The sequence below is a fragment of the Dendropsophus ebraccatus genome, chromosome 6 (genome assembly GCF_027789765.1).
Source record: "Dendropsophus ebraccatus isolate aDenEbr1 chromosome 6, aDenEbr1.pat, whole genome shotgun sequence".
Lineage (NCBI taxonomy): Eukaryota > Metazoa > Chordata > Amphibia > Anura > Hylidae > Dendropsophus > Dendropsophus ebraccatus.
This window is the reverse complement of record NC_091459.1, coordinates 120,619,346-120,646,275: the sequence shown is the minus strand read 5'-3', so window position 1 is coordinate 120,646,275 and position 26,930 is coordinate 120,619,346. Positions and strand designations below refer to the sequence as shown.

The window sequence follows — 26,930 nt, the reverse complement described above, 5'->3', positions numbered from 1 at the left end:
AGAATCAGGGCTGACCTCCTCATTGACCTCGGCAGAGTGCCCGAGGAAAGACACTCATTGAAGACCTCGGTCAAGAGGGGAACCAAGAGGTCCCTGAAGGTCTTATACCACTCAGATGTTAAGCCATCTGGACCTGGCGACTTTTTCAGGGCAAGCCCTTCAATCGCCAGTCTAACTTCCTCTTCCCTGATCTCTTCTGCCAAAACATCAAGAGAGGGGTCTACCCCTGGCTCAGGAATGGTTTCAGCCAGGAAACCCGACATCACGTCTCGATCTAGATCCTTCCTCCCCAAGAGGTGTGAGTAAAAGGATCTGACAACCTCCAGGATCCCTGATCTGGACCGGTTCAGAGATCCCGTACTATCAACCAGTCCAGTCACGATCTTACTATTCACTGACATCTTACAGTTTCTGTAGGGGTCGGGCGAGCGGTACCTCCTGAAATCCCTCTCAAAAACTAAAGATGCGTGCCTATCATACTGACACCTCATGAGCAAGGCTTTCACTCTGGAGATCTCCTCTCTACTACCTCCAGTCGAGACGAAATGCTCAAGTTTCCTCCTCAGGCCCTGATACACACGATACCTATTCAGGGACCTGAGGCTCGAGAGCTGGCGGAAGAACCTCGCAACCCGCTTCTTGAATATCTCCCACCACTCTGACTTACTACTACATAGGCCCAGTAGAGGTACCTGACTCTGAAAAAAATCCTCAAAGGACTGTCTTACCTCTGCTTCTTCCAGGAGGGACAAATTCAGCCTCCAGTAGCCTCTACCCATCCAGGGGGTCTCTGAAACATTCACGGAAAACAAAATTAAATAGTGATCGGAGAACTCCACCTCAACCACGGACACTGCGAAAGAGACAGCTTCCTCCTTTAAATAAAACCTGTCTAATCTAGACCTGCAGCTACCTCGATGATAGGTGAAACCCGCGTGGCCCGAGGGGGTCCGGATGTGGGCATCCTCTAGGCGAGCATCCCTAACTATGCTGATCAGGGCCATGCTATCATAAGCCAGCTTGTCTTTGGCGCCTCTCCTGTCCTGAGACCTCGTGATAGTGTTGAAGTCTCCACCAAAGAGCACCTGCCGACTCGTAAAAAGAAAGGGCTTAATCCTCATAAAAAGGCTTTTACGGTCCCACTTAGTTTGTGGGGCATAGATGTTAATGAGCCGGAGCTCTTGCCCGTTCATGAGGACATCCAAGATCAGGCACCTCCCCATTTCCAACTCGATAACCCGTCTGCATTCTACAGGAGCGGTAAAAAGGACCGCCACCCCACTATACGGCTCAGCCGCAAGAGACCAGTGTGAAGGTCCATGCCTCCAATCTCTCTTGGCTTTTATTAGAGAGGCTAGATCTGTCAACCTGGTCTCCTGCAAAAACAAAATGTCAGCGTTAATACGACCGAGAAAATCAAAGGCTGCAAATCTAGCCGTATAAGACTTAATGCTGGCACAGTTAATGGATGCCAGCGTCAATAGGGTGAGTGCCGCCATCATGGGTAATCAAGTTGGACGGCCTTAAACCCCTACTTACTTGTTTTCTTTCCTTTTTTCTTTCCAGCCCCTTCAACATCAGAGGAAGACCCCTTAGATGGTTCCTTAGACCGTTTTAGAGAGGTGGACATATCCATCTCTTGATCTTCACTTCCCCCACCTGAGGCCACCTGACCCCCTGAGGAAACTACCTCTGGGGGAGCAGGCTCGGCACCTCCTGGAGGTTCCTCTGCCCTAGACACCAGTCCCTCAACCTCTCCCTCTAAAAATGGAGAGGTTCCTTCACTGAGGGACTGATATCTGTTAGATAGACCGATCAGAGGGGGGTCAGTCAGAGCTTCCTTTGACATCTGGCCTTTAATAATTTTTTGGGAAGATGAAGAAGTCGCCTTAGATTTTTTAGGCATCTTCTTAACATTCTTCCTTCTTCTGCGCTTAGGTTTTTCCTCTTGCCATCTCCCTCCATCCTCATCCAGACTTTCATACTGGGAAGAACCTGAGGAGATGGCTATAGCCTCGCTTTCCTCTTTGCGCAGTCTCCCCATCTCTTCATCTAGTTCAGCGTCCCCCAAAGCCTCAGCCTGACCATCTGAGCCAACGCCAGGAGCAGGACCCTGGACTACCCCGACATCTTGGAACTTCCAAGGTCCCTGCTCCTTCTGCGCCTTTCCTCTAGCCTAAGCTGAGTGGGGCTCTTACGCTTTTCCTTGTCAGTTCTCTTCCTTGGCTCTGGTGCTCCCTCTCCTCTGCTGGTCCCCTCCCCCGCTGAGGCAACCTCAGGGCTCTCCCCAGCTCGGGTGGCTGCAGCATAAGAGAAAAAATGGGGACACCTACTAAATGGGTGACCAAGGTCACCACACAGGTGGCACCTAATCCGGCCACAGGATGCAGCCAGATGACCCTCCGCACCACACAGAGCGCACATCAGCTTAGAGCAGTTTGCGCTGAAGTGGGTGGGATCACCGCACCTGTGGCACAGCTTCGGTTGCCCCTGGTAAAAGACCTGGATTCTGTCGCGACCAAGGAAAGCGGCTGATGGTATGTGCGCAACAGTATTGCCTGAACGTTTTAGACGGACTGAGAACGTCCAGGCCCCAGACCAGATGCCATGCTGATCTAAGTTCTTCCGGGGAACGTCCGTCACTTCCCCGTACCTGCCCAACCAAGTCATGATGTCATAACAAGAAAGTGATATGTTACGTGTCAAAACGGTCACTTTCTTTACCATGCTCTGGTGAGATATCGCTTTAACAACGAAATCTCGCCATCCGGGCTCGTCCTTCACCAGCTCATAATTAGACCAGAAACGTTCAAGCCCCTCTGGTCTTACAAAGCTGATGTCGAACTCAGAGGAGCCGTAGGGGTGGATCAAGGCAAAGATGTCACTGGCCTTGAACCTCATCTGGAAGAGAAGCTCCACCACCTTCCCTCTCTGTGGGCACGCATCACTGCCTCTCCATACCAGACGGGCCACGTTCCTACGGCCCACCTCCTGCCCGGGTGTTGGAAGCGCCCAGACCACTTCCCCATTATACTCTCGGAAGGCTCCAAGTCCATGTCTTTCTATGTAGAAGGACAAGTCGACCTCCCTCCCCTCTACCTGGAGCGTTCTATCTCCTTTCCTAAGTGCCTCCAGAAGGCGTTGTTGCAAGTGACCCTCCCCAGGGGGTGGAAGTAAAGATCTCCCTGGACCTCCGGCTGCCGCAACAGTAGCGTAACTACTAACGGCAGCCGGAGGGGCAGCCGGACCCGGCCCTGACTGATTAATAACAGCATTACGAGAATATACCCCAGCAAAATCTGCCCTGAGAATTGCCACTTCTCCAGTGGCACCTGAAGGGTTAACTTCACCACCCCTAGCATTCAAACCACTCACATCCCATCAATAACACCACTCCCTCCCCCAGTCTGCACAACATTCATACTACTACTACTCCCCCCATCCGTCACCTCCATACACTCAGTAGCTGGGCTGGCTTTATGGATCAGTGTGGCAGGTTTTAGCACTGTTTTTCGTGCCTCAGTCCCAACAGTCTCTTTAGCTGCGGATGCCATGACAGGTGACGCACATGGCCCCGCATCAGTACAAACTCTCCCACTGGAACCCAGTATAGGCTCCAATGTTCTTGACCTGGGGGAGTTGCTTACTGCGTTCCCAGAAGATGCGCCTTCCCACTGCGACCCCGCAGAGCCAACAGCAGGAGACACGGCAACCGGAAACGCTGTCACTCCAGGTGGATATGACATACTGGAACTTTCCACACCAGTCCCTGATGCCCGGGCACCCCCCACAGAGGAGCGTCCTGCAGCACCCGAGACTCCCAAGTGGCCCTGAACCTTCCTGTCCGGCCCTTCTTTACCTTTACTATGGCCGCCCCCACTACTGACACAAGCAGGAGCGGGTTTCTCCGCCATCTTGCCATCTATCTCTCCTCCTTGCTGGCCCCATTCCACATCAGAAATGGGGACTGGCAGTGTAGAGGAGTCACCAGCCACCCGGACTGACTTCTCAGCCGCCCCGGACTGCTGGAATGGAGTGAATACAAGACTCACACTCTCTTGCTTTTTTGCTGCTTTTCTTTTTACAGGAAAATCATCACCGAGCTCTTCTCCAAATGTGAAGGCCTCCATCCTCAGGGGGGACTCCTGCCTGATTATGGCCTGTAGTAGTCCTCCATCTGAAAGACCATCATCATCATCCTCATCAGTGTCTGGCAGAGCCACCTGCGCTGCCATAATGCTGTAGCTCTCTTGCATGCTTTGGGGGTTACTTTGGGTGACATCAGAGGGGTCTTCATTCACCACACAGTCCTCCTCCTTACACTCCACCAAGTCCTCAGCTTTCACAGCCTCCTCAGCCTTTATTTCTTCCTCCTCACCACTACTACTCTCCCCATCTCCTGCAGCATCACCCCCATCATCCGCTCTGCTGCTAGGATATTTCATAGTGCCAAAACGATCCTCATTGTGTAATTTCTCCCTGAACAGGTCGCTCCCTTCCAGGATGGCCGCCCTCCTCTCCTCTATCCCCTTTACCTGGGCACTCAGGGACTTTATCCTGGGAGAGAACTCGGGCTTCTTCCTCTTGGGAGCTGTATTAGCCTGGTACTTCAGAAAGCGCAGATCTTCTCTTGCTGCCTTCAGTGCCTTCCCAAGCTGTTCGTACTCCACAAACTTAGCGGTGATGCGGGAGCAGTATGTGCTGGCAGACTCCTTGGGGCCTCGCTCACCCCACATCTCCACCGGCTGACTCCTGGACACTGCTGGAGTTTTCTTAGCTGCAGCTTTCTTTCCTCCATCACTAGAAGCCATTGCCTGGGGGCTAGGGGCCACATTGCTGCGGACCCTTCCAGATCTCCTCAGTCCACAGGCTGGAGCGCTGGCCGGTAGCTTCTCCTCTCCACCCCCCGCCGGCCTGGTTCGGGATATGGAGGCCCGGGATTCCCGGGGATCCATGCTTAAAGCCTCCCCCAGGAGCCTGCCACACTCCTGGGAAAGGCAGGTGGAAAATCAGCCTCTCTCTCTGGAGCTCAGGAGCACAGACAGACACACCTAGACACACTGAGAGTGACCACACCCGCCTATCCTCCAGTCTACTCCAGAGCTGCACTCACTATTCTGCTGGTGGGGTCACTGTGTACATTACATTACTTATCCTGTACTGATCCTGAGTTACATCCTGTATTATACTCCAGAGCTGCACTCACTATTCTGCTGGTGGGTTCATTGTGTACATACATTATATTACTTATCCTGTACTGATCCTGAGTTACATCTTGTATTATACTCCAGAGCTGCACTCACTATTCTGCTGGTGGGGTCACTGTGTACATACATTACATTACTTCCCCTGTACTGATCCTGAGTTACATCCTGTATTATACCCCAGAGCTGCACTCACTATTCTGCTGGTGGGGGTCACTGTGTACATACATTACATTACTTATCCTGTACTGATCCTGAGTTACATCCTGTATTATACTCCAGAGCTGCACTCACTATTGAGCTGTATTTTGTGATACAGGCTGTAACATACACAACATATTGGTGAGAAATGCTTGGGATCAGGGAGGTCAAGTTTCCTGGCTGTGGTTAATATCCCACATCAGGGCTTCATAGCAGTTTCCATGCTGTAATACAGAGAACACAGCGTGGCCTCCATTTATCACAGGCCGGCCTGATGTCGTACAGCAGAGATTCTCAGAGTGACAGCTTCATTTCAGTCTATGCAAATTAACTTTAATGACCTCATTTAGAATTCATAGAAGCAATATGTCTCTTCTGTATATGTTATTTCTATGGAAATTAGCCACTTGTTTCAATCACTTATGTCCCCTTGAAGGCAAAATGTTGTGTTTAGTGGTCGATCTCCAGACCTGTACAGTCATTGCTGCAGCTCTCTAACAATCCTCCATCTGCACATTCCGAACCTGCGTTGGCTTTGTGAAAATAAAATAATTTTAAAAAGCAAATCTGTGATAAAGGCAATAAAGATTTTACTGCAATGTCTATCACGTCTACCGCAGAAGGCAGAGAATGTTATAGTGGGGTGAATAGGTTACTGATACTGATTCATTCATATAACATCCCCAGTATTTAGGCCTCTTTATTGTATTATATTTAAAGGGGTCATTGTAAGATTGAAAGTTTGCCCTACTCACAAAATAGGGGGTTATAAATTGATCTGTTGGGATGTGACCACTGGGACTTCAACTAATCTTGAGAATGGAGGTTCTGGGTTCCCGAATAAATGTGTAGTACCCCCGTGTACCTAAGTGTGGAGGTACAGGCTGGCTGGGAGTAGTAGTAGTGCTCAGTAAAGGAATGAGACGTCTCGACATTACGATTCTATGAAACAGTTTTTAGCATAGATGAGTGAATATTTTGCCACTGCCCCCTTAAATTGACTGTACCACCAGGCCCAGGCTAAAGCACTGGAGGCGGGCCGACCCACCCCCAGTGGGAAGAAACCCCAGCCCCTCCATGACGTGACTCCATTAGAATCAATGGAACCCTATCATAGAGGGGCTAGGGTTTCCTCCCACTAAGGGTGGGTCGGCCCGTCTGTAGTGCAGCCTGGGCCTGGTGGTACAGTCACTTTAAAGGTTGCTTTATCATCCATCTAATGAAGAGAAAGATTTTTGGTGTGCTGCTAGCACACCACATTCCAGTGACTTGCTTGTGGTGGCTTGACTGATACTGGGTTGGTTCAGAGGCACTAAAGAGGTAAAAACTTTTGGTTGAGCTTGAAGATGCACAGACTTTTCTAGCTTGGGCCAGACTGGTCTACCTCCTCTGGGACAGTAGGATTCTGTTAAACAGTTTTTAGCATAGATGAGTTAATGTTTGGTCACTGTCACAGGGCAGTGATTGCTTGTAGCAGATTGCTTGGTAATGGGTTGATTCCGATGCACTAAAGAGGAAAAAATTCCCTTTTTTGGGCTTGATCTTCTTCTCGAGGTACTCTAGGAACACTGCAGATATCGTATAAGAAATAAAGCTGGGAGATGCGCACACTTATCTGGCTTGCGGTAGAATCATCCCTTTTGGGAAACTAGGATTCTGTGAAATGATCTTTAGCATAGATGAGTGAATATTTAGTCACTGTTTCTTTGCTTTTCCATTAGTTTACTAAAAAAAAAAGGTTTTTGGTGTGCAACTGGCATATTTGTTACAGTGTGGACTGTTTACAGGGCATTAACTTGCTTGTTGCGTGACTGGTACTGGGCTGGTTCTGAGGCACTGAAGAGGTAAAAACTTCTCTTCATTGAGCTTGATCTTCTTGCATGTACTACTGTAATACTATAGACTTGAAACAAAGAGTAGAGCTGTGAGATGCACACGCTTTCCTGGCTAGGGACACACACTGACTAGGTTTAACTGTTCTGGGTTAAGGGGTGGACTAAAGTCTACTTTTATGGGAACCCATGTGGGCAAAGCATGTGACCAATGCATCACTTCTCTGTTACACAGAATATGCAAATGTTAACTCATTGTTTATGTAATGGATGCAACATAATATACAAAACTCTTTAGCAAGTAGACTTGCAAGACCCAATACAGGTTAGAAAAAGGAATATTAACAACCACACGACAATTTGATAATAGATGGTAGCTGTTATAGTGGTACTGGGACACTGCAATTGGAGCTATAGAGCCTATGCATGGTCATGTTCTATTCACTCTCTATAGAATTTCCAAACTTTGCAGAGTTTGACACTTGGCAATGTTCAAAAGTTTCATAGAGAGTAAATAGAGCAGCATTAAGAAACGTTATCAATGGTGAAGACATCCACTACAAAGATGGAACAGGTTAAAAGTAATAGGGTCATTAATTTATCCATTGTTTCCACTCCTGTATTTAGCTATATTACTAATACATTGAGTGTAGATCATGTGTAGCATGTAGACAGTTATATAGACAATGACTAAACATGGCTTCCTCTTGCAGCTCCTCCTTACCAACACAATGAAGGCTCTCCTTTGGAGTATAATGTTGCTGTCGTTACTTTCACACGTTCTTTGCGACTGCCAGAATGACTGCATTACTTGCAACAAACACTTATACCAACACGACAACTTCAACACTCTGGTGAGTAGTTTGCATGGATGTCAATCATTTGTATATAGAATTTCCATTGTTATACAAATCTGATTAATAAATCTGCCGTAAAAAGTGTCCTGTCCATTCCAAACCTTTGGTTTTGTTCAGGCTGAAGATCTGCATAGATTGGTTGCTGGAGATGCTCAAAAGCTAAATGGTCACTTGTCCTAGAGACATGTCAAAAGTTTGGATTGGTTGGGATCTGGGTGTTTACATCGCCAGAGATTGCTAGAATGAGCCTTGGAGTTGGGTGGGGTTTGCATCAACAATAAGAGAATGGCATGTCATGTGATGGCATTGGTTCTGTGTATACTTCTGTGTGAGAGTACTTTTCAGAATTCAATGATTACTACATTGGTGTCATCTAAATCATGAGCTGTAAATGAAGGATCCTATTAACCTGTCCCTGATGAATCCCCGCCTAAATCTATTACTCAGCATTTTTTCACGAAGTCACATGGACTTCAAGACTAGCGGAACTCTACAATAGAGACATCAGTCAATGCCAATCCGTAGCTTCTCTCTAGCTTGACGTCCGCCTTTTCCAATCAGGCAGTCGTTTCCAGTTTGTTATAGACAAAACTAATTATGTATGAAAGAGAGAACTTGAAGGGGCAAGATCTCCCGGTAATAATAACTGACAGCCAACATCACCGCCCGCTGGCTGTATGTTAGAACAATGAGACAGCGGGTAGAAACTGAAAACCTGAGATTGACATAGAAAGGAATTCATCTACTGGTTACAGGATAGAAATGTTATGAGATGATAAACCGCTTATCTAAATCATTAACGTATTAAACAGACAGCTCGAAACATGACATTTCACTACAAACATCCATAAGATGTTGCCGGAATCCATGGATGAAAATGACGTCCTTAGAACTTCCCCCATGTTGTTGGTGGACAGTAGAGATAAGCGAAACTTTGGGTTGAACCCCAATGGACAGATAGTATGCATGTTTTCCAGGATTCCCTAAGGCAACAACCAACTTCTTCAGCCATGGCTAATCAACACTCGGGTGCGGATGAACTAAAGAGTACTCGAGGTTCGCTCATCTCTAGTGACCAGCTCCGTCTATCGAATTCCACTTGTAATCGAGAGGAACCGTCAAACATCATAGTGGAACAAGCTGAGAAGAAATCTTCAGGGGACTAGACCCAAACCCAGGGTTGTGGGCGGATATCATTGTCTCTCAATTTTCACTTTTAATAGAGCAATACAGTCAAGCCTTATAGTGGAACAAACCAAGAGCAAAGTTTATGGTGGAACAAATTAAAGGGTGTTGGAGAACCCCATTGTCTATTGAATTCCACTAGTAATGGAGCAAAACAATCAAATCTAATGGTGAAATAAACTTTGGGGGACTACACCCTAACCTAGGGTTGTTAGTAGACACCATTGTCTATCGAATTACCCTTCTAATGGAGCAGAACAGTCAAAGCTTATGGTTGAATAAACCGAGAGCACAGCTTCAGGGGGCTAGGCCCAAATGTCCAAGGACAATTATAGAATCCAAATGAAGGTGCAGTATTCTATCCATAAATTGTAGGTACTCGTTGAAGGGATTCTTGTGGTCAATGGAAGAAGCATCAGTTAGAATAAAGAGTTAACAAAGATGTTGAGGTGCAAATCCCTATCTGTAGGTCTTCATTGCCAAATATGAATATTGGACTTCAGCTCCCATCCATATGATGACATAAGACACTGACACAGCTGGAGAACATAAGGGCATAACTACAGGGCATTTCTATTGCCATGGGGTCCAGTTGTTCACGGGTTCACCTCTATTCTCCACTTGGCTCTTTCTGTCAATCCCATAGAATAGAGCAGCTGTATGGCAGGATGATTTTAGCTTCTAGATGGAAACAAAAATATTCCTATTCACCGAGAGGAAGCTAAAAACTAAAACCATCCTGTCCACCATGTTTAAGACTGTCGTTACAAGTAGATGGAATACAGAACCTGATAAAAAGGTGTCGTGCTCCATTATACCGGATATATTATTGTAGTCTTCTACCCTAGAAGCATTGCTGCTTGGGGAGAATACTTTACTTTAATATGGAGCACCATATGGCAACATATGGAAAGCCTTTGGCTCCATACTACACCTGTATAGGTTCCGAGCACACAGCTGTACCATATCAATGAGGATTGATAGTCACATGGATTGATTATATGAAATATTATGTACTGTACCAAAAGCGCACTGAGCACCTTACGAGGTCTGTATGAGGTAAGTTCTTGATAAGTTCTGTACATATTTAGCGAGGGATAAGTATGACTTTATGATTTTCTTATATTTATATTGAATTTACTACTGTATAATTTTTTTAGTATCAAACATATCAATGTTTATTAAAAGTACAAAGACACATAGCACAAAGCCAATGGGCCTACAATCGGCCTTCAACATGAAAGGAAGAAAACAAACAACAATACAATAATCGAGTGCAGATAAGTGCAAAAAAGAAAAAAAAAATAGAAATAAAGTACAGACAAGAAAGTCAAGTATCAGTCGTCCCATCATATGGAAATATAATATGAAATGTCCTTCACATGAGCTGAAGTAATCCAGGGTGTCCAAGTCTTCTCGAAAGTTTCCACAGTGTCCCCCCTTATTGACGCAATTTTTTCAGAAAGCATAATATCATTTACACAATCTTTAATCTTGTCTAGAGAAAGATGAGTTTTTTTTCCAGCAAGAGGCAATATAGATCCTAGCTGCTAGCAAAATAAATTGTGCCAATTTAAACAGGCGATAGGGAAGCCTAGATGGCTTAACTCCAAATAGGCACGGTTGAGGTGTGCTAGGGAAAGGCCTGTCAATTACGTCCACCACCAGCTGAATCACCAGTGTCCACAATCTCTGGACTACAGGGCAAGACCACCAAATGTGGTGCATGTCTCCTATCTCCTGACAGCCTCGAAAACAGAATGGAGACACCTCTGGGTATACGGCATGCAACCTAGCAGGAACATAGTAAGTCCTATGTAATATCTTAAGGGCAGTCTCTGCGAGGGATACCTGCCAACTCCCTTTACTAAGCAGTTCACTACTATTTTTCCATTGCAATGGTGACAAAGTTATATGTAAGTCAGTCTCCCATTGGGTCATGTAGGGGAGTTTTTTGTCAGCAGGCAACAAACTCAATAATGAGTAAAGCATAGATAGCATGCCAGACATACCAGGGGTGTATAATGCCAGGCGCTCAAAATCCGTAGGCGAGATATCCACTCCTAATGCTTTGAGTGAACCAAAAAATGAATAAATCTGCTGCAAACGAAACCTCTCAGATGGGGGTGGACTAAACTGGCGATCACATTCCTCCATAGTATATATACGCTTTCTACATAGAAAATCTTGCAAACAGAGCAAATTATTCACTTTCCACCAAGCAAATTGGGATTGCAAAAGACCAGGTGGAAAATGAGGATTACCTAAGAGAGGGGTCAAGGGGGAAACCACCGATTGGAGCTTATTCTTAAATCTGACCCGCCTCCACAGTGCAAGGGAATACAACACTAACTGTGCAGATGCATGTAAACGTGGTAAAGTAGGTGCACAGGACCACATCAGGGCTTGTACTGAGTAAGGCAGGACCAAGTCAGACTCCAGTTGGACCCAGCTAGGAGCAGTACCCTTGATATTGACCAGGAGCAGTTGGGCCAATCGGGCTGCGGTATAGTAGTGGCGTAAATGAGGAACAGACAAGCCTCCAGAACGCTTATGAATAAACATCACAGATCTAGCAATCCTTGGAGGCTTACCGTTCCAAATAAAGCGTAAAAGGTCACGCTGCAGACTAACTAAATCTGAATTTACTACGGGTATTGGTAAACATCTAAAGTAATATAAGACACGCGGGAGCACCACCATCCTGACCGCATTTATTCTACCTAGCCAAGAAAGATGAGGAACATTCCATTTTTTAAGATCAGCACGTATGGAAGAAAAAAGGGAGGGATAATTAGAGGAATAAAGGGCAGAAAGAGAAGGAGAAAGTTTGATACCCAAGTAAGACAGCGTGCGAGAGTGGGGAGAAAACCCAAAATTGGAGTTAATCAGCTGCTGTTGTGGGGAGGGGATATTACAGTATAAAGTCTCTGACTTAGACTGATTGATCCTAAGAGCAGAGAGTTTAGCAAAGTCCGCCAGAGTAGCAAAAAGATTTGGTAGGGAAGTTAGAGGAGAAGTTAAAGTAAGGAGTGAGTCGTCGGCGAAAAGATGTAACTTATAAGAACGTCCTGCAATGTCTACACCCCTAATGTCTGGATGCAAGCGAATGGAAGTCGCCAGGGGCTCCATAGCAAGTGCAAAGAGCGCAGGAGAAAGTGGACACCCTTGACGGGTTCCTCGAGCAATGCGAATAACTTGAGCAGAGGAGGAGGGGAGTTTCAGATGGGCAGAAGGGGAGGAGTACAGAAGATGAAGTATACTCATAAAGGGACCCCCAAAGCCCATACAGAGCATGACTTCAAAAAGATAGGCCCAGGACACACTATCAAATGCCTTTTCTATATCAAGGCCCAACAACATCAAGGGCCGTGAGTGTGCATTAGACCACTGTATTAGGTCCAAGACTTTGCGAACGTTGTCCGGGGTCTGCCTTCCTGGGATAAAGCCTACTTGATCTAAGTGAATCAATGAAGGAAGAAGGAGATTGAGACGGGCAGAGAGAATAGAAGTGAGAAGCTTAGCATCCAAATTTATGAGGGATATGGGGCGGTCATTTGCAGTTAAGGTAGGGTCTTTGTTGGGCTTTGGGATTACTGTGATCAGTGCATCAAGGAATTCAGGGGGGATTGAGGAGCGGTCAGACAGCGAATTATAAAAAGAGAGAAGAGGGTTAAGGAGGAGAGATAGGAACTTCTTAAAGTACAGTGCTGAAAAACCGTCAGGACCTGGGGCTTCCCCCAGCTTCAGACGGCCAATAGCTGCAGAAAGCTCCTCAGCGGATATAGGACTACTCAAAGCATCACAAGCTTCCTGTGAAATAGTGGGGAGAGGAAGAGCGCGCAGGAAGTCCTGTATCTTGGACGGGGAAGGAGGAGAAGATTCAGAATAAAGGGAAGAATAGAAGGAATGAAACATTTTATAAATGCGGTCAGGATGGGAGGTATAAAGTCCCGGACGTACCTGCAGTCTATGAATCTGGTTCAGCTTTTGTTTTTGCGCCAACATGCGGGCCAGGAGTCTATCTGGCTTGTTAGCCCACTTATAGTATGTAGCTTGGGTCCAACGGAGTGCCTTCTCAGTCCTGTGGGAAAGTAAAGCATTGAGTTTCAGTTTAGTATCAGATATAGCTTTATACAAGAAAATGTTAGGGTTACGCTGATGAGCCATCTGCAGTCTAATAAGCTTATTTTCCAGGGCAATCTGAGCTTTGTTACGGTCCTTTTTAACCCCCGTGGCAACTGCAATCAGCCGCCCTCTCATATAGGCCTTATGGGCCAACCAAACCCAGCAAGGGTGTTGGTCTGAAAAAAAGACTGAAGGTCTTCCTGTAATTGCTGTTTAATGCGGGGATTAGTAAGCAGAGATTCGTTTAGGCGCCATCTAAATGGCGTAGACAACTTCCCCGTAAGATCAAACTCCGCCAACACCACGTCATGGTCCGACCAGGCAGAAAGGACATGTCTAGCATACAGTAAATGCGGTAGGGTGGTGGAATTAGTCAGGATCCAATCTATTCTGGTATAGTGATGATGGTTAGGGGAATAGTACGAGTACCCCCGTGCTGTGCCATTAAATTCCCTCCAAACATCCGCAATACCCAGATTCTGGAAGGATGACGTGAGGAGACGTTGTTGGGTACCAGTACGTCTCAGGGGAGCTGTATTAGATCTGTCCAGTTTACCATTATAAACCATATTAAAGTCACCCCCCCAAAGTAACATGTCGTATTGGAGAGTGGAGAGGGTAGTGCATAAAGAAGTAAAAAAGGTCAGGGGGTCGTCCGTCGGGGCGTAGGAATTAACTATACAAATATTTCTATCATACACACTCCCTTGTAGAACAAGAAACCTACCCTCAGGGTCCACAGTAGTAGTATGAATTTTTATGGGGAAAGAGTTATGAAATAATAACAAGACTCCCCGGGATTTGGAGTGATAAGTGGCAATATAGTAAGTCGAGTACTGCGGGTGGAAATATCTAGGGTGTGAGGTAGGAGTAAAGTGGCATTCCTGCAGCGCAATGATGTCGGGCTTGTGTTTAATGTAGTCCCTGAACGCCTTTTTTCCTCTTTACAGGGGAATTAAACCCCATGACATTATGAGACAGTACTCTACACATAACAGACAGCACAAAGAGATGCTAAGTGGAACAGGGAGAACGGGTAGACAAAGAGCATTAAGGCAAGGCTCCAAGGAGCAAGATATATCAGCAGATGGAGGGAAGAACAGACGACAGATACATGTAAAACATAAAATGGGCTGCACCGAATAACAAAACAGATATAAAGGCAAAACATAAACTGGTGAACAAAAGCAAAAACTGCTGGGAAAGCATTCAGCGTAACAAGACGCCAACCGCTTTCAGGCATACCAACAGGTATGGTAGGCAACATGAGTAACTATCCGCGACCGGCCGCAACCGACCACTACTGGCAGTCAGGGAACCATTCAATCCAAACGATCATTTCAGTCTGATGCATGGTCAACATCTCCCCGGGCAGGTCTGCGACGGGCAGGAGACTTGGGTAGATTTCAGGAGCGCATCGGGCGCGGGGCCCGCTGTGGTTTAGGAGGGAGGCCTCCATCTTCACATACTATGTCTTCCTTTTTCAAGGCCTCACGGGCCTCCAGTGTGGACTGAACCAGGTAGGAATGGTTGTTGACGGTAAAGCTCAAAGAAAATGGGAAGCCCTATCGATATTTCACGCCTTGTTTCACAAGCGCCATAGAAATAGGGCGGAAGGAGCAGTGGCGTTCCAGGGTGGACGGAGCTAAGTCCGTGTACAGGTGGACAGAGGGCGGCATCCCAGGCAGGGGATCCAAGTTGCGCGCCGCAGCCATGATGGCGTCTCTCATTTCTGGGTAGTGAAGGCGCAGTATAATGTCTCTAGGAATATCAGCATTGCGAGGCTTAGTAAGCGCTCTATGTATCCTGTCAAAACGGAGCATCTCCTCTAGGGCAGTAAGGAGTAAGGCCTTAAAGAGGGTAGTGACTGTGGATTTCAGGTCCACGTAGGATTCAGCCATACCTCTTATCCGTATGTTAGCACGGCGGGACCGGTTTTCAAGGTCCTCAAGCTTCAGCTCCATTATGTCCAGACGTTCAGCATGTTCCACCACATCTTGGCGGTCAGAGTCCAATGTGTTTGTAATCTCATCCATCTTTTGCTCCACGTCCGCCACCCTCTGTCCCAGCTCCTGTACTTGGGCTGTAAAGTCAGTTAACACCTTATGCAGTTCCTGCCGGAATAATGCCTTGATAGATTTAAAGAAGGCAGGAGTGTCCTGTGGATCCGGGAGCTGTGCTGCGTCGCTCTCTCCCTCAGGAGTCTGTGAGGTGGGCAAGATGGCGCCCGCGTCTTCCTGTAAGGCCTGCATGGAGCGGAAGATGTCCGGAATAGACTGGGAAAAACGATTGGTAAGCTTCTCTTTTGTCCTCCGAACGCTTCTAGGCAGGGTTCCCCTCCGGCCTGTCATAGTCAGGTGCTAGTTTGCCAAAGATTGGCGCTGAATTATGCCGGTGTTAGCGCGGGTAGAGCGGAGCTCACATGGGACACGTCTTCCTCAGTGAGCCGGGCGCATGCGCCCCGTCCTGTATAATTTTTTTTTATGAATTCCTGTGCACAAGTACCATATCAGTTCCCTTTGAGTCCTGTATGAGTTTAGCTTAAGTTTCTCGTAATTTCTTTGAATTGTAAGTTCTGAATGAAATCCTTATTGGGTGCACGTAAGTTCTATATAGGCTTCATGTTTCAAGTTCTGTATGAGTTCAGCATGCGTTCTATATGAGCTCTGTGTACGTTCTATAGATGATCTGTATGCATTTATTATATGTTATGTAGTTCTTTTTGAGTTTTCTATGAATTCAGTATTTGTTCTATATAAGTTCTATATAAGTTCTGGATACAGTCTATATGAGTTTTGTATAAATTCTGTATCAGTTTAGCTTTAGTTCCTTATGAATTTCTATAGACTTTCTATAGTTCCAATATGAGTCCTCTATAATTTGTTCTGTATGGCCTCTATGAGGCATCTGAGAGGGAGCATTGCAGAGGGAAACATCTGAGATGGCTGGGTATAGTAGTTACACAGCACATCACTGGTATGAATTGTGCGGGCCTTAGATGTCAAGTGTGCAGATAAGCCAGGCACAGAGATGGGTGAAATACAATGCAGTTCTTTGCTTGGCCACTTTGGCAAGAAAATCTTAAGTGTTGTGGAGGGACAATATTCTAAACAATGGCTGAACCAGAGGATCAGCCCTAAAGTGTACCTGTCATGATATGTAAAAAAGCTGCTGTTATCTCCCTATATCGCACAGGGCGCTGAGGATGAAGGGAAGTTTCTTACCTACAACCTTAGTGCTGTTTTTTTAGGATATTAGCAGTTTATTATCTATCATTCTCAGGATATAAGCAGTTTAGTACCTATCATTTGCGGGATATTAGCAGTTTATTCTCTATGCACTGATCCGTCTTGGCCAGTCTCCCTTCTATTGAATATCAGCAGATTGGGTCGGTCAGGGTGGATCAGTGCACTAGGGGTGGTAGTCCTGCCCTCCATGCACTAAAACACCTAATTAGCATAGGTAATAAACTGCTACTATCCCAAGATCTGCGCCATGTTTCTTACCTTCATCCTCAGCGGCCCATGCACTATAGGGACATATCATCAGGTTAAATCCTTCTAACCTGCCAATAGTTTCTCTTTAAAGGGGTTAGCCAGCGCTATAGAAACTTGGCCACTTTCTTCCAGAGACAGCACCACTCTTGTCTCCAGTTTGGGAGCAGGTTTTGTAACTCAGTTCCACTAAAGTGAATGGAGCTTAATTACAAACCAAACCTGAACTGGAGACAAGAGTGGTGCTGTCTCTGGAAGAATCTGGTCATGTTTTTGTAGCACTGGATAACCCCTTTAAGGAAAACAAAGTGGTGCATTAGTCCACTGATTCTCCTATAAAAAGTGCACACTGTTTGGTTCCCAACAGATTCCAGAAACAAAAATACTGATTGAGCTGCAGTGCCCACTATGGGGTGCAGGACCTTTAGTAAATTTGTCGTTTGGGAGCCAAAAGGTCCCTAGGCCCAGCTTGAAGCCCGGAAAGGACCTTTCAGGACTTCAGGCTGGGCCTAGGGACGTTGTGGCTCCCAAACTACAGATTTACTAAAGGACCTGTACCCCATAGTGGGCACTGCAGCTCAATCAGTATTGTTGTTTCTGGAATCTGTTGGGACCTAGTGGACCTACATAGGACCTAGTGTAGTATGGGGCTCCCCACAGGCTATTGTCTCTATCTCCTTATCTCTTCTCCTTTTGAGCCCTCTTAATAGAACTAGAAAAGCAGTCACTGGGATGTAGAATCATTACATTGCAGGTGTTGATGTGCCCCAAGCTATCCCAGCGTCTGAGGATTACCCCTGGGAGAAGATTAGGTACTCCTCACCCTTCTTCACTGTTCTTCACTTTCTTTACTGGATACTGCTCTATCCAATAGAACAGAAGCCTTTTCTATTCAGTACAGCTTATTTAGTGGTGCATATGTCCTATGTCCTGGTGTATAAAGTGCCTGAGCTGGAATGAAGAGTCCCTGTGACAATCTCGGAAGTGTCTGGCATCTGCTATTTGCCATGTTGAGCAAACATTGTATAACCGCACTCATCTGTTCTAGATTTTCCTTTACTCCAAATCCTCTTTTACAATTTAAATGTGTGACAGGAAATTAAATGGATTGAATGGAGGTTTTACTTAAGAAATACATTGTCGCGTTTTGATTGCTTTTCATTAATGGTTTAAACAAAGCTCTTCATGGTGACACCATGATAACAGGAAGTCCTATGTCACACTGACTGTCCGTAGTGGTGTATGGATACGGTGTGTCCTGTCACTATACTGATTCCTAGGAAAAATTAGTAACGCCTTAGCACACAGGTTGGGCCCCAATGCAAACTCTGTAACAGGACCCCCACTCACATTACTGATTATAATCCTAGGGTCAGATTAGGGCCTTTGCAGGCACCAAGACCCCTAAGCCACCTTATAGCTACACCCCTGAGGCACCAGGACCCCTGCATCCCTTATAGCTACACCCCTGAGGAACAAGGACCCCTGCACCCCTTATATCTACACCCCTAAGGCACCAGGACCCCTGCACCCTATATAGCTACACCCCTGAGGCACCAGGACCCCTGCACCCCTTATTTTTACACCCCTAAGGCACCAGGACCCCTGCACCCCTTATAGCTACACCCCTGAGGCACCAGGACCCCTGCATCCCTTATAGCTACACCCCTGAGGAACAAGGACCCCTGCACCCCTTATATATAATCTACACCCCTAAGGCACCAGGACCCCTGCACCCTATATAGCTACAACCCTGAGGCACCAGGACCCCTGCACCCCTTATTTTTACACCACTAAGGCACCAGGACCCCTGCACCCCTTATAGCTACACCCCTGAGGCACCAGGACCCCTGCACCCCTTATATCTACACCCCTGAGGCACCAGGACCCCTGCACCCCTTATATCTACACCCCTAAGGCACCAGGACCCCTGCACCCCTTATAGCTACACCCCTGAGGCACCAGGACCCCTGCACCCCTTATATCTACACCCCAAAGGCACCAGAACCCCTGCACCCCTTATAGCTACACCCCTGAGGCACCAGGACCCCTGCACCCCTTATAGCTACACCCCTAAGGCACCAGGACCCCTGCACCCCTTATAGCTACACCCCTGAGGCACCAGGACCCCTGCACCCCTTATATCTACACCCCTAAGGCACCAGGACCCCTGCACCCCTTATAGCTACACCCCTGAGGCACCAGGACCCCTGCACCCCTTATATCTACACCCCAAAGGCACCAGAACCCCTGCACCCCTTATAGCTACACCCCTGAGGCACCAGGACCCCTGCACCCCTTATAGCTACACCCCTGAGGCACCAGGACCCCTGCACCCCTTATAACTGCACCCCTAAGGCACCAGGACCCCTGCACCCCTTATAGCTACACCCCTGAGGCACCAGGACCCCTGCACCACTTATAGCTACACCACTGAGGCATCAGGACCCCTGCACCCCTTATAGCTACACCCCTGAGGCACCAGAACCCCTGCACCCCTTATAGCTACACCCCTGACTCACCAGGACCCCTGCACCCCTTATAGCTACACCCCTAAGGCACCAGGACCCCTGCACCCCTTATAGCTGCACCCCTGAGGCACCAGGACCCCTGCACCCCTTATAGCTACATCCCTGAAGCACCAGGACCCCTGCACCCCTTATAGCTACACCCCTGAGGCACCAGGATCCCTGCACCCCTTATAGCTACATCCCTAAGGCACCAGGACCCCTGCACCCCTTATAGCTACACCCCTAAGGCACCAGGACCCCTGCACCCCTTATAGCTACACCCCTGACTCACCACGACCCCTGCACCCCTTATAGCTACACCCCTAAGGCACCAGGACCCCTGCACCCCTTATAGCTACATCCCTAAGGCACCAGGACCCCTGCACCCCTTAGAGCTACACCCCTAAGGCATCAGGACCCCTGCACCCCTTATAGCTACACCCCTGACTCACCACGACCCCTGCACCCCTTATAGCTACACCCCTAAGGCACCAGGACCCCTGCAACCCTTATAGCTACACCCCTAAGGCACCAGGACCCCTGCACCCCTTATAGCTACACCCCTGAGGCACCAGGACCCCTGCACCCCTTATAGCTACACCCCTGAGGCACCAGGACCCCTGCACCCCTTATAGCTACACCCCTGAGGTACCAGGACCCCTGCACCCCTTATAGCTACACCCCTGAGGCACCAGGACCCCTGCACCCCTTATAGCTACACCCCTGAGGCACCAGGACCCCTGCACCCCTTATAGCTACACCCCTGAGGCACCAGGACCCCTGCACCCCTTATAGCTACACCCCTGAGGTACCAGGACCCCTGCACCCCTTATAGCTACACCCCTGAGGTACCAGGACCCCTGCACCCCTTATAGCTACACCCCTGAGGTACCAGGACCCCTGCACCCCTTATAGCTACACCCCTAAGGCACCAGGACCCCTGCACCCCTTATAGCTACACCCCTGAGGCGCTGTAAGTAACAATGCTGTCTGATTTAGCTGTGGAACATTGCGATATTTATTTACAGAATGCTGGTGATGTCATAGAATGAGAAGGCAGAGTTATATAAGAATATCAGAGAAAGCTAATGATGTCATAGAGTGAGGGGGCAGGAATGTTTGTTGGGTGCTGGTGATGTCATATAGAGTCAGGGGCCAGGGTTATATAAGAATATCAAGAGAAGATTGATGATGTTAAAGGGGAACTCTGATAACATCACTTTTTTGTGAGATTCTGGTGGCACGGTCCTTTCTTCAAAACACCACCTGGTTCCCACGTTTGCCACTGCTCCCTTCTTGTGCACTGGTCCATCTCTATGCACGGGAGGCAGGCCCAGCGCCCCCCAATGTGACAATACCCCTCCCCTCTGTGACACGGCCCTGTTGATCCTATTGGAGCCGCATCACAGGGGAGGAGATATGTGTTTAGACCAGTGTTTAGACAAGAAGAGATGGAGGAGTCTTATTTAAGGTTATCTGGTAGACTTTCTGTGGAAGCGAGTTCTGATGATGTCATAGAATGACAGGAAGAGGTATAAAGTGGGTGCTGGTGACGTCATAGAGGGAGGGGACAAGGATATCTAAAAAAGGGAATTGTGATGTCACTGGCTTAGAGGACAAAGCATTCTGGGGAAGGTTTATGATGTCACAGAGTGAGAGGGCAGAGATATTTGGGGAGGGGCAGTGATTTCAGAGAATGAGGGATAGGGTTAGTTGTGGTGATGTCACTGAAGGAACAGGATTATCTGTGGAAGAAGGGAACAAGTACAATACAAAATAAATGAATACATGGCCTCTGAGAGTGAGTTTCCATTCACTGACAGCAACCACAGGACTTCTGTAGTCACAGCGCCCCAGTCATGTCCATGTGTAGCCTAATAAATCACATGACCAAATCATAAGAAAGAATAAGAGAGCGAGCAGATTCTAATAATAAATAATTGCACATTAAGTAACTGAGTTCATTATTTGGCTGTGGCGGAGGTTTATATTGTGCCATAAAAGATAAGCGGGGAGAGGATTGCCATCGGGCTGATCCCGGACTAACAATGAATCTGTGTAAATCTCCCTTTTATTAAAAGCCAAATACTCAGGGCCGTGTAATCAGTTCCGTGTCCTGCCGCTTATTATACATGTGATAATCGCACCGCATAGTATATCGGGCTGTCCTGGATATGTTCATGGGGAAATCATGGAATTATTATGTTTTCTGAGAAACTTTAATTAAAAGGACGGATGATGGATGGAAAAGATTGTAAAATCACGGCTGCGCCACCCCTCTTCCCTGGCTGTGTACGGTATTGCAGCTCAGCCATAAATTTATTACCACAAAATGTTCCACACAATCATTGGATGACAATAGGATTCCTTGTTGGAGACAGTATAGGGACCCCCATGGACGTCCGGTCCCCATGCCTGATCACTATTTATTGAAACAATTGTCTGTAATACCCAACAATGCCCAAAGTTTCTGCTTTTAGAAGGTACTAACATTGTCTTGATCTTATCATTTTGACAAGTTATGTCCTATCCACAGAATATGGAAAACTAAGAGATTACAGGCGGGTCTGCCCACTGGGGCGGCCCGCGACCACCCCAAAATTTGAGCGCAGGCCTTGCATGTGTGCCACCATTTAATTCATTCTTTACAGGGCAGCATTAGTCTATATCTGGTGCATCCATTGAGAATGAATGGAGCAGTGGCATGCATGTGCACCCCAACACTCCCTCTAGCAGGAATTTTTGGAGTCCCCATTTTTGAGATTGCAGGGTGCTCGCTAGTTAAGCCCTAACCAGTGGATACTGCATAATCTATCAAGATTATGGGATTACCGCTTTAATGATAAAATAATCCCAATGTGGTTCCTTGTTGAGATCCTTAAAGGGGTTATCCAGCGCTACAAAAACATGGCCACTTTCTTTCATAGACACCACCACTCTTGTCTCCTGCTTGGGCGGGGTTTTGCTGCTAAGTTCCATTGAAGCGAATGGAGTTTAAAGGGGTTATCTAGCACTACAAAAACATGGCCACTTTTACCCCTCTCTTGTCTCCAGATTGGGTGGGGTTTCAAACTTAGTTCTATTGAAGTAAATGGACCTTAATTGCAAACCACACCTAAACTGGAGACAAGAGAGGGGGAAAAGTGGCCATGTTTTTGCAGCGCTGGACAACCCCTTTAATTGCAAACCACACCTGAACTGGAGACAAGAGTTGTGTTGTCTCTGAAAGAAAGTCGCCATGTTTTTGTAGCACTGGATAACCCTTTAACAATAAGCTGCAGTCTTTGGAGAATTCTTGCAATCAAAGTCTTTAGTTTCCCTACAGCACCACCACAGGAGACATTGAGAATTACACTGTGGCCCTTCAAATGAATGGCTTGTCTGTGTGATATGTAGTTACTTCACTTGTTAAAGAAGTCCGGCAAAATCTTTTATTAAAGTATTGTATTGCTCCCCAAAAGTTATATAATTCACCAATATACACTTATTATGGGAAATGCTTATAAAGTGCTTTTTTCCCCGCACTTACTACTGCATGATGGCTTCACTTCCTGGATATAATGGTGATGTCACAACCCGACTCCCAGAGCTGTTTGGGCTGTGGCTGCTGGAGAGGATGATGGCAGAGGGATGCTCAGTGTCCCTCCAGTGCCTGTGTCCCTCAGTGTCCCCCTGACATCATCCTCTCCAGCAGCCACAGCCCGCACAACTCTGGGAGTCGGGTCGTGACATCACCATGTTATCCAGGAAGTGACATCACCATTTTATCCAGGAAGTGAAGCACTTTATAAGCATTTCCCATAATAAGTGTATATTGGTGATTTGTATAACTTTTGGGGAGCAATACAATACTTTAATAAAAAATGTCACCGGACTTCTCCTTTAATAGGTTTTTAAGTTAATTGATAGTTGGTAATGTTGAAAGGAAAGTACTGCGTGGATCCAGAATAAGGCAAAAAAAAAAAAAACTCTTATAAGGCTGATGAAAACTACCCCCTACCAAGTGTAAATAATCCTTTCCCATTCCAGATTTGGAATAAATCCCTGGATCAACCAGAAAGCTAGTGACCATAACTTGTATATATTATACAGTATATAGAAAGGCATTCAAGCTTATGTTGAACTTGTTCAAGGAATCCATCATCACACCATGTGGCAAACGGCCCCATAGCGTCACTGCTCCTACAACAAAGAATCCTCATCTGTGATGATGGTAATATAGAAGCCCCTATTACACGGGACGATGTGGAGAGGATCATTAACAGGCTGATCAGCCACATTGTGCGTGTCGGCTGATCGTTGTCTTCTATTACGTGAAACAATTATCGTCCATAACGGTCAGTATCGCTTTGTTAGTAGGGCCTAGAGGATGCCCTCTTGTTTACTTTCTCAGTTATACAGATCTTTGTACTGTCCGTTCATTATCTGTAGATTGTGATCAGATTGTGGATTCTTCTGTGTGATGTCCCACAAATGAGGGTTCATATGTTCAGAGATAGGGCAACAAAGTGAGGCTACATTAACAAATTATGAAGTTTTGGAACATTTACCCATCAGTAAAAAAAAATATGAATTCGCAAAAATTATCGACGCTCTCATAGATTCTATGGGAGAATCTGTGGCTTAATTATGGTCCGTAGGAGAGCTTGTCAGTCATTTTTGTGGATTGCGAATCTGTAAATATATCGAGATTGTGAACAGCCTAGTTGAAATAAATCAGCCCCTAAATGTGTCTGTAATTGCAGATCCACAATTACAGACAAAACTACAGAACCTGTGAATGTAGCCCAATGGCCCTATTCCACGGGACGATTATCGTTTGCATAATCGTTAACGATAAAGGATCCAAACGACCACTATTGCGAAAGACCTGAAATCGTTTAACTATTTACATGGAACGATAATCGTTACTTATGATCGTTCTTGCGGTCGTCTCGTCGTCGCTATTGCATTCGTCACTACTGCGAATGACCGAACGACGTCTTATTCAATGCGAACTATCTGCGAACGAGCAACGATTAAAAATAGATCCAGGTCTTATTAAACGATCAACGATTTCTCGTTCGGTCATTAATCGTTAACTGTTTTTCAACCGAACGATTATCGTCTTTTACAAGGGCTGATTATTGGCTGCTGGAACGCTCACCACCAATATCAGCCCGGGCCAGCTACCAGCTAACGAACGAAAAAACCTTACTTTGTAAGGTGATCGCACCCTTTTGTGTGGACATTTATATCTTTACTATTCAGGCGAACCTGTTTTCAATGTAAACAGGAATGTGAGACCGACTATCATGAAGTTAATAGGTTGCATATACGATCCAGCAACCATTCATCCGGCCTGACCCACAATTGGCTTGTAAAGGCTCTACAAACAGGCGCCAATATCACTGATCAGCAAAAAGGCCCTAAGGATACCAGAGATTTCACATTGACAGCCTAACCTATATGTACACCACCATTGTTTTAGCATGAAAACCCCTCTAAGCATATTCCTCTATTGGGTCCAATGCTATGTAATGATCTCCGAAGTGCTTTGTAGCCCGGTATTGATGTCTATGACTCACTCACAGTCCTTTTTCGGGATAAGACTCTAAAGCTGGGCCCGGAATTACAATATATCCATATATCACCTGTTATCAGTTTATTAAAGCCATTTCCGACCTGTCCCAGGAGGTAGTGCTTACACTATGAAGAGAATTACTTAAGACCCTGCTGGAACAGATAAGCCTTGTATGCCTGACAGCCAGCGTCACCGCCATGAGATCTTCCCGATAAAACCTGATTGGGAGTAAATGGGTTTTATCCCTCCTTATTTGCAGAGTTTAAGTAGAAAATCCTACAGAAGTGAGTGTGTGGTGTCTGCGGAATCAATGTGGAAGAAGGAAATGAGGATCAGCATCTGCATATGGCGATAAAACAATAAGTGACAATTTCCATGGGGCTTTTCAGGATCCCTTCTAGAACAGATGTAAAACGCTGGGCGTCAAAAGATTAGTCCTAATGAGCGTTAGTGAATGATCTTATAGCATGGTTCTGGATTCATATTCCTTCTCCTACTGTGTGATTTTTTTCTTACGAGGAGTGACGGGACAAGCCCCAGTCCAGTTCTTATTTCCACCAACAATAATCTGTCCAAGGACCCCCACTTGTACTGAATTTAAAGGGGTATTCCATGATAAAACTAACTTGTCCCCTATCCACAGGAGATCGCAAGGGGTCCCCCTCCCCCCCCCCCCCCCCGGCAATCTCCATATCATCCTGCTGCACTTTTGTTTGGAATAGAGCCTCTGGTATGGAACATGACCACGGCTCTATTGATTCTCCACGCCAGAAAGAGCCGAGTGCTGTACTTGACTCTCTCTACGGTGGCTCTATAGAAAATGAATTGCTGATATGGAGATCGCCGGGGGTACGAAGGTTTGACTCCCTGCAATCTGTACTTTTTATCTTGGAATACCCCTCTAAAGCGAATGTGTACCAGCTGCCCCCCTCCCCAAACCACCAGTACCATTTTCTAGCCTTCACCACGCCATGTCTGGTCCCAGGGTCTGCCTTTCTCCTGGGGCCAGTTTTATGCCTAAAAACTAATTTTATTCTGCTGATGTGGTGAGGCAGGGCCTAAAGAATCCGTGCCCTAGGCCTGCAGCACCTCTCTCCCCGTCTCTCTTCTTTTTCATCATGCCCATGGCCTGGATGGAGGCAGGGAGAGAGGCGCTGCAGGCCTAGGGCACGGATTCTCTATGCCCCGCCTTATTGACACCTAAGAGAACTTGAGGGGCCCCCAATGCCATTCCATAGATTCACAGAACTATGCTACAATCAATTTTTGTAAATGTAGGCTCCATCCCAAACCAGGCCAGAAAAGCCACCCTGCTTGTAACAACATTACTAAGTTCTCTGAGTGCTCAGAGGTGGGGATGTAATATAAGGACTGAGAAACCATATGTACACCCTGTAGAGTATCACATTGGCTCGGGGGTACGGGGGGCCATTTCTGCCTCATAAGCAGCTTCTTTTCAGGAGTTGATTACTTTGCACAACCTTTGTACAATGACCTTTTCCCCCCAATAATAATCTGTTGAGGGTCCCAGAACTGATGGTATTGAAGTCAATGTAGCTAACCTCTTTGTAGTGTCTTTCTTATCTAGCTGGTGTCCCGATTGATGCCTTATATACCAGCAATGGTTAACATGCAGAATTGTAGGCACCCCCAATGGCATTTCAAATGTTTACAGAACCATTAAAGGACATGGGGAGATCTCATGTGTCTGTTGTGTAGGGTCAGGTTGGTTGGGAGGTCCCAGCTGGGACGCTGGCAAGACCCTTGTCTGACTTTTTAAAGGGGTTATCCAGCTACAAAAACATGGCCACTTTTCCCCCGGTCTTGTCTCCAGATTAGATGGGGTTTGAAACGCTGTTCCATCGAAGTAAATGGAGCTTAATTGCAAACCGCACCTGAACTGGATACAAGAGAGGGGGGAAAGTGGCCATGTTTTTGTAGCACTGGATATCCCCT

General features: G+C 46.7%; 1 protein-coding gene across 4 annotated transcripts in view; it reads left to right on the top strand.

Moving 5' to 3' along the window:
* The window catches only part of PNOC (prepronociceptin), a 102,664-nt gene that overhangs the window by 42,722 nt on the left and 33,012 nt on the right, over positions 1 to 26,930 (top strand). For all 4 annotated transcript variants that reach the window (XM_069975781.1, XM_069975780.1, XM_069975777.1 and 1 more), the window contains one exon: positions 7,951 to 8,091. In XM_069975781.1, the coding sequence (XP_069831882.1) occupies positions 7,969 to 8,091 (123 nt within the window). In that variant the 5' untranslated portion in view covers positions 7,951 to 7,968. The remainder of the gene's footprint in view (positions 1 to 7,950; positions 8,092 to 26,930) is intronic.